This window comes from Rhinatrema bivittatum, chromosome 4 (genome assembly GCF_901001135.1).
Source record: "Rhinatrema bivittatum chromosome 4, aRhiBiv1.1, whole genome shotgun sequence".
Classification (NCBI taxonomy): Eukaryota; Metazoa; Chordata; class Amphibia; order Gymnophiona; family Rhinatrematidae; genus Rhinatrema; species Rhinatrema bivittatum.
In genome coordinates, this window is record NC_042618.1 from 280188932 (window position 1) to 280201920 (window position 12989).

Consider the following 12989-nt stretch of genomic DNA (forward strand, 5'->3'; position numbering starts at 1 on the left):
GAACCTAACATCGTGTAACTACAGCAAGGGTTATTTTTACCTATAATACAACACCTTGCACTTGTCCACATTAAATTTCATCTGCCATTTGGATGCCCAATCTTCCAGTCTTGCAAGGACCTCCTGTAATGTATCATAGTCTGCTTATGATTTAGCTACTCTGAATAATTTTGTATCATCCGCAAATTTGATAACCTCACTTGTCGTGTTCCTTTCCAGATCATTTATATATATATATATATATATATATATATATATTGAAAAGCACCGGTCCAAGTACAGATCCCTGAGGCACTCCACTGTTTACCCTTTTCCACTGAGAAAATTGACCATTTAATCCTAAGTTTGCTTTTAATGGAACCTCTCTGTTGGGATGCCCTAACTCTCCTGTTTCATTAGTATCCTTCAAGGATACATTTCTCCGAACCATGCAGTGCTTAGTAACTGTCGGCTTTCCCCCTTGTTCTAGTTTAAAAGCTGCTCTATCTCCTTTTTGAAAGTTAGTGCCAGCAGCTTGGTTCCACTCTGGTTAAGGTGGAGCCCATCCTTTCGGAAAAGTCTCCCCTTTCCCCAAATGTTTTCCCAGTTCCTTACAAAGCTAAATCCCTATTCCTTGCACCATCGTCTCATCTACGCATTGAAACTCTGGAGCTCTGCCTGCCTCTGGAGACCTGCACATGGAACAGGAAGCATTTCAGAGAATGCCACCCTGGAGGTTCTGGATTTCAGCTTCCTACCTAAAATCCTAAATTTGGCTTCCAGAACCTCTCTCCCACATTTTCCTATGTCGTTGGTGCCCACATGTACCACGACAGCCGGCTCCTCCCCAGCACTGTCTATAATCCTATCTAGGTTACGCGTGAGGTCTGCCACCTTCGCACCAGGCAGGCAAGTTACTAGGTGGTCCTCACGTCCACCAGCCACCCTGCTATCTACATTTCTAATAATTGAATCACCAACTATGATGGCCGGCCTAACCCTTCCCTCCTGGGCAGTAGCCCTGGGAGATTTGTCCTCAGTGCGAGAGGACAATACATCACCTGGAGAGCAGGTCCTTGCTACAGGATAACTTCCTGCTACACCAGAATGATGTTCTCCTACTGGGAGACCTTTCTGATCCAAGGCAGCACTGGGACTGCCAGAATGGATTTGGGACTTGGCTACTATGTCCCTGAAGGTCTCGTCAATGTACCTCTCTGTCTCCCTCAGCTCCTCCAAGTCTGCAACTCTAGCCTCTTCCCTGAGAGCCAGGAGCTCTTTGCACCGAGTGCACACATACAGTCTCTCACCGGCGGGTAAAAAATCATACATGTGACACTCAAGGCAAAAGACTGGAAAGCCCCCCCTTGCTGCTGGACTGCTGCCTTCATCTTAGTTTTATTGAGTTCCTAGTTAAGTTTAGGATACTAAGGGAGTTGGAATGAGAGTACTTTAAATTTACAGGTGAATTTAGTAATTAATCAGCTAGTGTCCTACAAGGGGATGATTAAACTTTCAATAAGGGCTGGTACAATATTATGTTTTAGATAAGACCCTGATTGATTTTTAATGAGAAAGTGCCTTGTGCCTAAAATCAGGGGTTGAGTGGGTGGGAAAGACAGACATTAGAATTAACTATCTCTGGCTTGCTTATTACTTCAGACACACACAAACTCTAAAGAATATATCCCTTAATTTCACCTTTCACCAAACTTTTGTAAGCCCAAACATTTCTGAAAACTATACTTACCAATCCTCTTAAACCACGGTTAAATTAATCTTCTCTCAGTCAAAGGAAGGATTTGACATTCGTGCACCTAATGGTGCGCGCTTCCGGTCCTCCTCTACTGCAAACCGTGCGGGGCCTCTGGAAGCTGGGGCGTGGAAGTCAATCCCTGGATCCCTTGTGGTGACCTCTGGACTCCTCTCCCGGGGGATGCTGGGAGCAGTATGCAATTGAGCCTTCCGGTCCTCCTCTACTGCAAACTGTGCGGGGCCTCTGGAAGCTGGGGCGTGGAAGTCAATCCCTGGATCGCTTGCGGTGACCTCTGGACTCCTCTCCCGGGGGATGCTGAGAGCAGTATGCAGTTGAGCCTTCCGGTCCTCTACTGCCCTTCCGGTCCTCCTGTACTGCCTCTACTTCCACACTTGCAGATAGCATAACTGGCAGCCTTATGGGCAGAAGTAAGGAGAAATGTCCACTCATTTCAGGCAAGTCTAAGGTTACCAAACATCTCCATTTTTTCAGAACTGGCTGATCCAGACTTGGTTTTATCTCATTGTATGCATAAACGTATTGTCACGGTTTCACCTGCTATGCAGTCTTCCCGTGCTAAAGTTCTACCTGCTGTGCAAATTTCTGTAACTGGTCCCCAAGTTGGATGCATTATCCGTCACTTTGGGCTGGTATGGGTTCGAGTTCAGTCCAGATGGGGAGGAAGAATAGTCTTCCAGTGTCCTTGGTGTGTCTATCCACACTTCACCTGCTATAAGTATCATGCACTACCGAGTAGTACGTATAGTCCCACCCACTAGGGAACTCTGCCCGCCAAACATCAATCAGATCAAACTACTTTGTCCACCACAGCATCCCCTTATTCTGCTCCGGTCCACTCTGCCTAGATCAATCAACCTTGGGATCCATGCTGACATTCCAATGCCTAGCAGCTAATACTGGGAATGTTAAGAAAATTCCACAACCTTACATCCCAGCTGTTTGAGAAATACATTTAGATTTGATTTGGGCCCATAGGCATTCACCAACACCATCATCTGTTCGTGCAGAACCCCCTCAATCAGCATATACCTCCCATCAGGATCTCTTGTCACCCTATTCTTCTTGAAAGGCAGATCCTTCTGCAAAAGTATACATACCCTTCTGCTTTTAGAATTGAAAGAGGCATAATACACCTGACCATCCCAATCTCTTTGAAATTTTTCATGTTCTCTGTCAATCAGGTGTGTCTCCTGCAGCATCGCAATCTTAACTGAGTGCTTCTTGAACAATTGAAAGATTTGCTTCCGTTTCACTGGGAAAGAGATATCTCTGACATTTCAGGATATTTTAATTTTAGAATCAGCCATAATCATAACAGTTCAATTTCTGCCAGCATTTTACATGTAAATATGTTAAATGTAAGACTGAACTTTGCCAACCATTAAGTAGCGTGTAAATAAACCATCTGCCTTTTAAAATTATAAACCCTGCCACACCCAGCATTAAGCTACTTATCCCTCTGTTAACTATAATCCCTCCCTTAAACAGCATACAACTCCTCCCTGCCCCCACCCTTCCCTCCTGGCCACAGTCCCTCCCACCCCTCGACCTTGAAAGAGCCAGATCTCCTATCAGTACCTTCCCCTGCAACCATCCAGCCCTTCTACACGGAATCATATCCCTTCACCCTTCCTGCTCCTGGAGGAGAACAGCAGGAGAACCCTTGGGGCCAAGGATGCATCGCCTTCTTCCAAACTGCACACCTCCCCTTCATTCATTCCTCCGTACCCTCAGCAGACCTACCAATCTGTCCTCCAGCTCCCCATCTGTCCCATATTAACCACCACAAATTGTGCTATCCCCCCCAGCCATACATAAAAAAAAAAAGAATTAAAACAGCAGTATCCCTCCCACATGATACTGTATAAATTGGTTGGACCCACAATATAACCTATCCCTCCTTATTAACCCAACCCAAAACATAAACACCACCACCATTATCTGACCACACTCACCCATCCACAACCTCCCCACCTCTATCCCTGGCAGTTTGTAGTCTTAGTAAAACACCCCATCCTTTCTCAGAACTTTCATGTTCTCTCACCACTCCTCTCCACTGCCATTGCCCTAAGTTGTTCAACTTCTGTCCTACACCTCCACTTTCTGGGGCACCTGATCCCCCTCCAAATCCCAGCCAAAATTTTGCATTATCACCTGAGGACTTCTGTAATCTACTCCAGCTCATATATGCTGCAAGCTCCTTATAATTGTTGCAAGAGTGAACCCTTGGGCCGTGGTAGAGTTGGTGCAGCCCACAGGGAGGAGCTCTGTGGGTCCCCACTATTGGCAGGCAGAGCTGGCTGGAGCAGAGGCCCAAGAGGAACTTCAACAATGCAAGCTCTTTCCCCTTACGATGAAACCTCGAGTGCTGGTGCCGGCTGGACTTAGGCACGGGCCTCTCAGGAAATTTAGATCCATCTCATAGGGTGTTACAGGCCAGCACAGAGGAGCGGGGTCAGTACGAGCAGTGGTTGGGGCAGGCAGCAGAGACTGGCGCAGGCTGTGGTTAGAGGTAGATGGAGTTCATTCAGTGTCGTGGTTTGGGCAGAGGTCTGGGCAGGCAGAGTTCAAGCAAGTCATTGAGCAGGCAGTGGTCAAAGGCAGGCGGAGATCAAGTAGAATCAAGGTACAATCCAAAGTCAAAGCCAGGAATCCAATCCAAAGTCATTCGCAAGATTATGCAGACTCTGTTATTTGTGACCCTAGTTTGGCACATGAATAATAATAATAATAAATAAATGATAATTGATAGATGATAAATGTAGAAATGTAAATGTATTGCTAATTCCTATCCAGAATAAAGTGCTCCAATTTCAACTTAGCAATATGTATGAAATCTCTGTTGGATCTCTGCTGTTTGTTTAGTTATAAAGGGAGTCCAGATGTCTTTAAAGATCTTCATTTTAGTCTCTATGGATCTCTGAACATTTATGTAATCATAAGTGGATAATTTGATCATTTTGTTAACCCAATGTTGGTACTCAGGTGCATCAGCAGAGAGCCAAACTGACAATATCACTTGTTTGGCCATTAAAATCGATTTTTCTATAAACCTGAGTTGTGTGTTGTGGAGTCTCACCTTTTCAGTAGCATTTATCCCAAATAACCATAATTTTGGATTTCCAGGTATAATGATAAAACATTTTATGGGGTGGTAAATGCTATTTATTGCTCGCAAACACATTATCACAGTTTAGTAGATAGGTCCCCGTATAAGAAAAGCAGTTTAAGGCGAGCGTGGGACAGTAAGTGAGGCCCTTAATTTGCATAATAGGAAACAGCTCTTATCACATAAGACAACAGACCAAGGGGGTTATTTTCCAAGCCGAGATAGGCCCTTATCTTGGCGGTAAGATTTAAATTGTGGGGGGGGGAGGAGTCGGGGCAGAGTTAGGGAGAGAATTATGGTAAGCGGCAGCGGCACTACTCCTGGCGATAATGTTTTGAACATTATTGCCGGCAGTAGCGTGGGGAATAGCACCACCTTTTACGGTGGTGCTATGCCTGCGATAGCCTGCAGCTGACCGCACTGCGGCTGGCGAAACCGCACCGCTGTGGTGCGGCCAGCTGCAGACTATCACCCGACCGCCCCCTGCTTCCCCCTCCCCCCAGCTCCCCTGTAGCACAAGGTTCATCATTCCGCATGGAATGATGAATCCTGGCCCAAGTCAGCATAGAAATTTAGAGCCAGTAGTAGAAAACAGTAAATTCCAAGCTTAAACAAGCTATCTAAAACAAAGACAAATATTAACAAATTTACATGCCAATGCAATACCGCGCACTTAGGCTAGCGCACAGGTTAACCCGCAGTTGGATGCGCATCCATAACCCCTGTTACAATACAGGGATTTGCGCGTCCAAACCAGGGCATAACTAATAACACTCATCATATGCAAATGCCATGTTGATGAGGCTTTTAGCTATTACCCCCGATATAAAAAATAACCATGTACTGCCGTGCATTTTTAACCCTTAAAAATCAATGCAAGCTCTGGAAATGGTGTTAAGTTTTGAGGAGCCCCAAAAGTTGAACTAAAAAGCAGAAAATACTGCTTTTCTGTAGCTCCTCTGACTTCTTTATAATGACAATCTCAAGACTATTATAGATAACATGACTATATATCTACTCAAGACTTTTAAACTAGTATACATAGATTCCTCTAGCAATGATATTCCCTTCTTTCCGTTAGAACATAATTCTTTTTTCCGGGCTATACTCAGACCCCCAACCCACCAATGTTACCTAAAGTTGATATAAATTATATTAGTTGCATCAATTCTAATCGATAATTAACTTGGTTAATATCAGTTACTTACAAAATGTATTAAATTGTTGTATCTGTGGTCGCCGATAAAGGCAGCCGAGAAAGTTACTTACAAAATGTATTAAGTTGTTGTATCTGTAAACCAGAGTGAAGGCAGCTAGCTAAACTTCGGTATATAAAAGCATTTAAATAAAATAAATAAATAATATTGTGGCGATATTAAGTTGGAAGAACCACAGAAAGTTGCAATGTGAAAAAAACATTTCTTGATGGCGGTCAGGTTGGGAAAACAGATGATCAATTTACGAGTGACCATTTTGCTAACCCGTGGTTGTGCACAGGTTAGGAAAACGGACGCTCGTTTTCCTAACCTGTGCACAACCAGGTTAGGAAAACGAGCCACGTCACCTGTGTGTCCAATGTTGAGGAGTCGTTAGGGACACACTATTTCCCCTGGTGCCTCCTTTTTAACGCAGTGGCTCATTTGCCTATTGCATCGTGCACAGGGAGAAGTGGATGGACATGTGTTAGAAAGTGGATGCTCTTGATTGAGCACCCATTTTTCCCACGCAAATATTACGTCAGCCTGTTAAAGCATAATATCTTAGCTGGAAGCTAGGGATGTGCAGAGGGACGGCATACATTGCATTCGGTATTCGTATTCATCGGGGGGCAGATACGTTGCATTCGGCAAGGGGGGCTCCCGATATGTTCATGCGTTCATTCTTATCCGTTTCCCAGCTAAAATTGAATTAACTACAACCCCCCTAAGACTTACCAAAACTCCCTGGTGGTCCAACGGGGGGTCCGGGAGCCATCTCCTGCACTCACACCATCGGCTGCCGGTATGTCACAGGGGCTACCGGTGCCATTGGTCGGCCCCTGTGACATAGTGAGGCCAAAGGCTATCGGCGCCATTTTGAATACCGGCAGCTGACGGCGTGAGTGCAGTAGATGGCTCCCGGACCTCCCACTGGACCACCAGGGAGTTTTGGTAAGTCTTGGGGGGGTCAGGAGGGTGGGGGGTTTGTTTAAATTTGCTTCTTTAGACGGCCAAATAATTCAGTGAAGATTTGTTGTGTTCGTGGGGAATCTTGATACGTTTCGCTTCCCCACGAATACAACGAATATGACCCTATACGTTGCGGATTACCAATATGTTGCAAACGAATGCACACCCCTACTGGAAGCACTCCAGGCTGATTCTGAGAGAGCTCTGTTACACTCTTGCTCCAATGCTTCCACTACTTATGCCTCACTTGTAAATGATATAGGGAGTATTATCATAGAACTCCTTTCTAGTATTTTTATTGTTTGTCTTTCTTTGCAGTTATTTGAAGGACTGAAGGCATATCGGGGAGTAGATGGTAAAATCCGTTTGTTTCGACCAAGACTCAACATGGACAGAATGTTGCGCTCTACGGAAAGAATGTCTTTGCCTGTAAGTTATCTTATAGTAAACATACCAATAAGTAATCTTAAAGTAGATATCTATATGAGCTTATAGGCAAGAGAGGAAAAGCTGCCTCAATTAAAATGCAAAATTGAAGATGATAATTTAAAAATCTATGAATTCCATTTTTTTATTCATTGGATATTTTCTCTCTTCTGATGTTTTTTCTTTCCATTTAAATACTAGTAAATATTTCCTGGGACTCCTGCTTCAGTGTGACTACTTTATGCTCCTTGTTGCCATTTTGATAGTTCTTAAAATTTGTTTTTTACTCATCCATATGAGTAGAGAAGGACAATTACTGGGATCTGCCAGATGCTTCCAAGTGATGCAGCACCCCACGATCTTGTTCTGTCTCCAGTTAGCTTCCTTAAGTAATTTTTTGGGTCAGTTTTCCCTTATTCTGTGGTAGAATCCACCAATTGCCAAATACTACATAAATCCAAGAGTCAGTAAGAACTGTAAGAGATGAGAGTTTGAAGAAAAAGTTCAAGAAGGCATTAAACTGTTAAAGATAACCGGGTAAGGTTCATGCAAAGCATTCGATTGGCCTGGCAAAGCCAATAAACATCAATACTGTTAACTGAATATGAAAAAACACTTTGCAGAAGCAGAGACAAAAACACCTCTCACTCAAAGTCTTCAAGAGAGGTTTGGAGCAGTACGAGCACTATCATTGAAAATCACAAACTATAAGTGCAAAGTAGTGCAGCAAGAAGAATGTCATTAACACCCCAAGATATAGAGTGAGGGCTAAAGCAGGAAGAAAAATGGCATCAATAGCCCAATGCACCAAAAGAGGGACCAGGTGGTACCAAGGGTGATATGAACAAGAGTCCATGACAGGTACAGAATGTGTGTAAAAATTGGCATAGCAAGCCCAATTGTCAGTAAGTACTTTGAAGAGAGCTGAAGCAGAGGTAAACCACTCAAAGGCATTGAGAGGCTTGGCGCAGTGGTCAAAAATCACAAAATGTAGGTACAGGGCAGTGCAGCAAGAATAGTATCTCTTCCCCAAGGCTCTGCGAGTGGGATTGTGTAGCCCAAATAGAGGCATGAACATTTTAAGGAACCTGAAGAGAAGCACACAGGCAGAGACTGCAGTGCAAAAACAGAGTTCCACTCTTCTGCACAGGCAATATCTACCTTAGGCCTAGATTCATCAAAATGCAATAAAATTTGCATGAATAACGCCCAAAATCCAAAACAAAAATGCCAAGTTCTAATTTCCTATTTGTTTCAAATGAATGAACATCCCCAGTAAATTGTTTTTGATTATACAAGTTTTCAAACATCTCTATGGCATGTGCTGAACCCAAAGAAATGTTACATTATTTAAGAGGAAACTTTACCATAGGTTTAAGTCTTAAAAGAGCCCTCCAGTGATAAGTCACTTTGCTATAAGAAACTTCAAATTGCTTATATGTGGCTGCTTGGTTCTGTTGCGCTCCGCTGGCGGGGAGCGCTGGGGGTGAGATGTGTGCCCCTTGCGGTAAGACGGACCTCATCTAGGGTTGGAGGTGACCAGGCCCCTGCTGACCTGCATGCCTGAATGAGGACAACCATGCAAGGTTGGTCTCTGAGTGGTCCTCCACCTACTCCCAGCCCTTTCGGACCTGCTGCAGGGAGCAGCACAGGGGGCAGGTTGGACAAGAGACGAGGGCGGACAAGGGCTGAAGCTTGAAGGCTGAGACGAAGGCTTCAGGACTCAGGAGAAGAACACAAGGCATCAACAACAGGAACGAAAGACTTCCGGAAGGGCGAGCAGGTGGAAGCTCTCCCATGGAAGGCATCTGGAACTAGAGTAGATGGAGGCTCAATGCATCAGGAACGTCCGAGGCAAAGATAACTCTTACGGACCTTGGGAAATCCAGTTGAGACGAAAGGACTTGCAAGACTTAGACGAAGACAAGTGGGTACTGTTCCTCAGGGTGCCCTATACAGCCTACTACTCAGGGCGAACCCAATGGGCTGGTCACGGATCACCCTGTCCCCTACGTGCCCTACACAGCCTAAGGAGGCTGGTCACGGACCATGCAGGAGCGGGGCAGGCTCAGGAAAGGAATCCAACTGGCAGAGGCTCCAATGACCGGAAACAGGAACCGACGGAACGGATTTACCTTTGGGGTGGCCATCTGGAGGACTCGGGGAGCTGGAACATTGCAGGAACAAACATCAGGAAGATCAGGTACATAAGGACCTCTAGCCATCGAGGACGTCAGGCCTTCTGGAACATCAGGAGGGCAGAGATGGAGGATGTCAGGAACATCAGGAGGGCAGAGACGGAGGACCTCAGGAACATCAGAACATCAGAGCCCGGGATCAGGAACAGCAGAGACAAAACGAAGAGGGAATCCCTTGGAATACTGAAACACCAAGCAAGAGCAGGACCATGGAGTCCAAGGGGAAGGAGATGCTCCTCAGATGACTGACTCATTGCGAAGGCAAAGCTGACTGGAAGTTAAAGTCCTTTTATTGGGCTGAAGACAGGCAACTCCCTGGGAGGAGTTTGGATGGGCCACACCTAGCTGGCCCTATAACTGAGGAGAAGTGCTGTGGGCAGGCCCCTAGGGAGAAGGGCATGGCCCAAACCAGGAAGTCCATGCAGACCCAAGCAAGCCTCAGGCAGGCCCCAAGGACATCGAAGGCCTCCCAGGCCCTGGAGCAATTCCTGGATAGTTTGTAGGCGAGACCCCAGCTTCGGAGTGGCCTCCCATAGCACAGCTACAGGGGGATTCATAACAGGTTCACTGGTTAAATCCATTTGTGTACTCTCTTTATGGCAAGGAAAATGGTTTAACAAACTAAAATGTGATTATTTTTTCTAAATTATCATCATTAGATATTGTCAATCCTATTTTGTAACAATGCTAGTGCCTGACATGGAAAACATCTTTTAATTTTGCCTTCCATTACTGTGGTTTATCACTGGATGGTCACCTTCTAATGACCTGCAGTTGCAGGCTGTTTGTAAATGGACAGATTTAAGCAGAGGAATGAAAACAGAAATGTCTAAAGATGTTACAGTTCTACCATTTAAAAATTTTGGCTATAATACTAGTGGGCTCTGCTTTTATGAGTTTTGTTTTATACACATATCTAGATATGTGCGAAAGCATTTGCAGGGAAAGTGAAACAAGTGAAATGTAACATGTTTTGCATTTGTAGACATATTAATTCTTGTGAGCTCGGAGGTACAGTCGCTTACTCAAGGGAGATTGTGAGCCCTTGGATCACGGCACGGCTCAAGGAGGAGCCCCAAGATACACCGTGAAAGGTGAATGAGTACAGGCACGGGCGGAGCTAGAGCAAGGCTGGACCGAAGACAAGGCAAGGAATGTCTGGAACTGGAATAAGGCAGGCTCAGCCCTCCACTGGACCTACACGCACCAATGAGACCCAGCAACGCAAAGGGAAAAATAACCCTTGCTGTAGTTACACGATGTTAGGTTCCATATTAGGAGCTACCACCCAGGAAAAAGATCTAGGCATCATAGTGGATAATACTTTAAAATCGTCGGCTCAGTGTGCTGCAGCAGTCAAAAAAGCAAATAGAATGTTAGGAATTATTAGGAAGGGAATGGTTAATAGAACGGAAAATGTCATAATGCCTCTGTATCGCTCCATGGTGAGACTGCACCTTGAATACTGTGTACAATTCTGGTCACCGCATCTCAAAAAAGATATAGTTGCGATGGAGAAGGCACAGAGAAGGGCAACCAAAATGATAAAGGGGATGGAACAACTCCCCTATGAGGAAAGGCTGAAGAGGTTAGGGCTGTTCAGCTTGGAGAAGAGACGGCTGAGGGGGGATATGATAGAGGTCTTTAAGATCATGAGAGGTCTTGAATGAGTAGATGTGACTTGGTTATTTACACGTTCAAATAATAGAAGGACTAGGCGGCATTCCATGAAGTTAGCAAGTAGCACATTTAAGACTAATTGGAGAAAATTCTTTTTCACTCAACGCACAATAAAGCTCTGGAATTTGTTGCCAGAGGATGTGGTTAGTGCAGTTAGTGTAGCTGGGTTCAAAAAAGGTTTGGATAAGTTCTTGGAGGAGAAGTCCATTAATAGCTATTATTCAATTATACTTAGGGAATAGCCACTGCTATTAATTGCATCAGTAGCATGGGTTCTTCTTAGTGTTTGGGTAATTGCCAGGTTCTTGTGGCCTGGTTTTGGCCTCTGTTGGAAACAGGATGCTGGGCTTGATGGACCCTTGGTCTGACCCAGCATGGCAATTTCTTATGTTTTTATTTATTTTATTTATTTAAAAATGTTTCTATACCGTCGTTAAGTTAAATACCATCACAACAGTTTACAGAAGGCACGATAAAGAGAAATATGGGTTCTTATGTTCTTATGTAATGCTGGTCTCAGGAGTAGCCCTCCGGCCACTCAGTAGCCCTTCCGGACCCACTGCTTGGGAACGACGAGTGCGTGAGGCCAGACGGAGGCTGAGGGCAGGAACAAGACGAGATAGGAACTCAGGAACTTGGAAGACTCAGACGAAGACTCGAGGAACTTGGAAGATTCAGGCACTTGGAAGACTCAGGAACTTAGACTCAGACATAGGCTCAGGACACTTGGAGGACTCAGACGTTGACTCAGGATACTCGGAAGACTCAGGCAAGGCTTCAGGATACTTGAAGACTCGGACAAAGTTTCAGGTTACTTGGAGGTCTTAGTCAAGGATTCAGGAGAAAGTACTGGGTGAGTGCTGCATTGCAGAGCGCCCTATACAGCCACCCATGGCTGGTCGCGGACCATGCTGAAAGCGATGCAGACTCCAGACGAAGCAGTGGAACTTGAAGCTGGGACATGTTTAAGATTCAGGAGAGGCCTGCACCGAGGCGCGCCCTACACAGCCACCCGTGGCTGGTTGCAGACCACGCTGAAGCGGAGCAGGTTCTGGCAGAGTGTTGGGCATGGACGGAAGCAGGCACAAGGGATTCTGAAGACCAGGTCAGGATTCAAGACTCAGGAACTTGGCATTAAAAACAGGAGCCTTCCGTAGGCTTGCACTGCAGGCAAGAAGGTAGTCCTTGTGCCACGAAGCGCCGTACACAGCCGCCCCATGGGCTGGTCACGGAGTACGACGGTGGCATGCCAGGAAAGTGAACAAACAAGGAACCTGGGAGCTGGATGAAGAGGCGGAGACGAGGACAGCAGGATCAGGACTGGAACACAGGACATCAGGAACCTCAGGAACGCAGAACATGAAACATCAGGACATCTTGAACATCAGGTCTTCTGGACATCAGGACTTCTGGACATCAAGAACAAGAAACAGGCGATGAAGGAGCTCCGACGAGGAACGAGACCAGGAACATCAGGACGACGGAGGCCAGGAACATCAAGGACGGAACGAAGAGCCATCAAGACACTGGAAGACCACGGATGACCTGGACCGGAAGGAAGACCACAGACCACTGTGAAGACCGAATCCGAAGGCCCCAAGGAAATGAAACAGAGCCCTTTGATAGAGCTGAACCAGGCAAAGACTGATGAT

At 45.6% G+C, this 12989-nt stretch overlaps 1 protein-coding gene across 9 annotated transcripts in view; it reads left to right on the forward strand.

Moving 5' to 3' along the window:
• Positions 1-12989, forward strand: part of BCAT1 (branched chain amino acid transaminase 1) — a 584786-nt gene that overhangs the window by 161815 nt on the left and 409982 nt on the right. For all 9 annotated transcript variants that reach the window (XR_003856480.1, XR_003856479.1, XR_003856478.1 and 6 more), the window contains one exon: positions 7352-7462. Coding sequence is in view for 6 of the 9 variants with exons in the window: in XM_029600154.1 (XP_029456014.1) it covers positions 7352-7462 (111 nt within the window). In the remaining 3 variants the exon portion in view is untranslated. The remainder of the gene's footprint in view (positions 1-7351; positions 7463-12989) is intronic.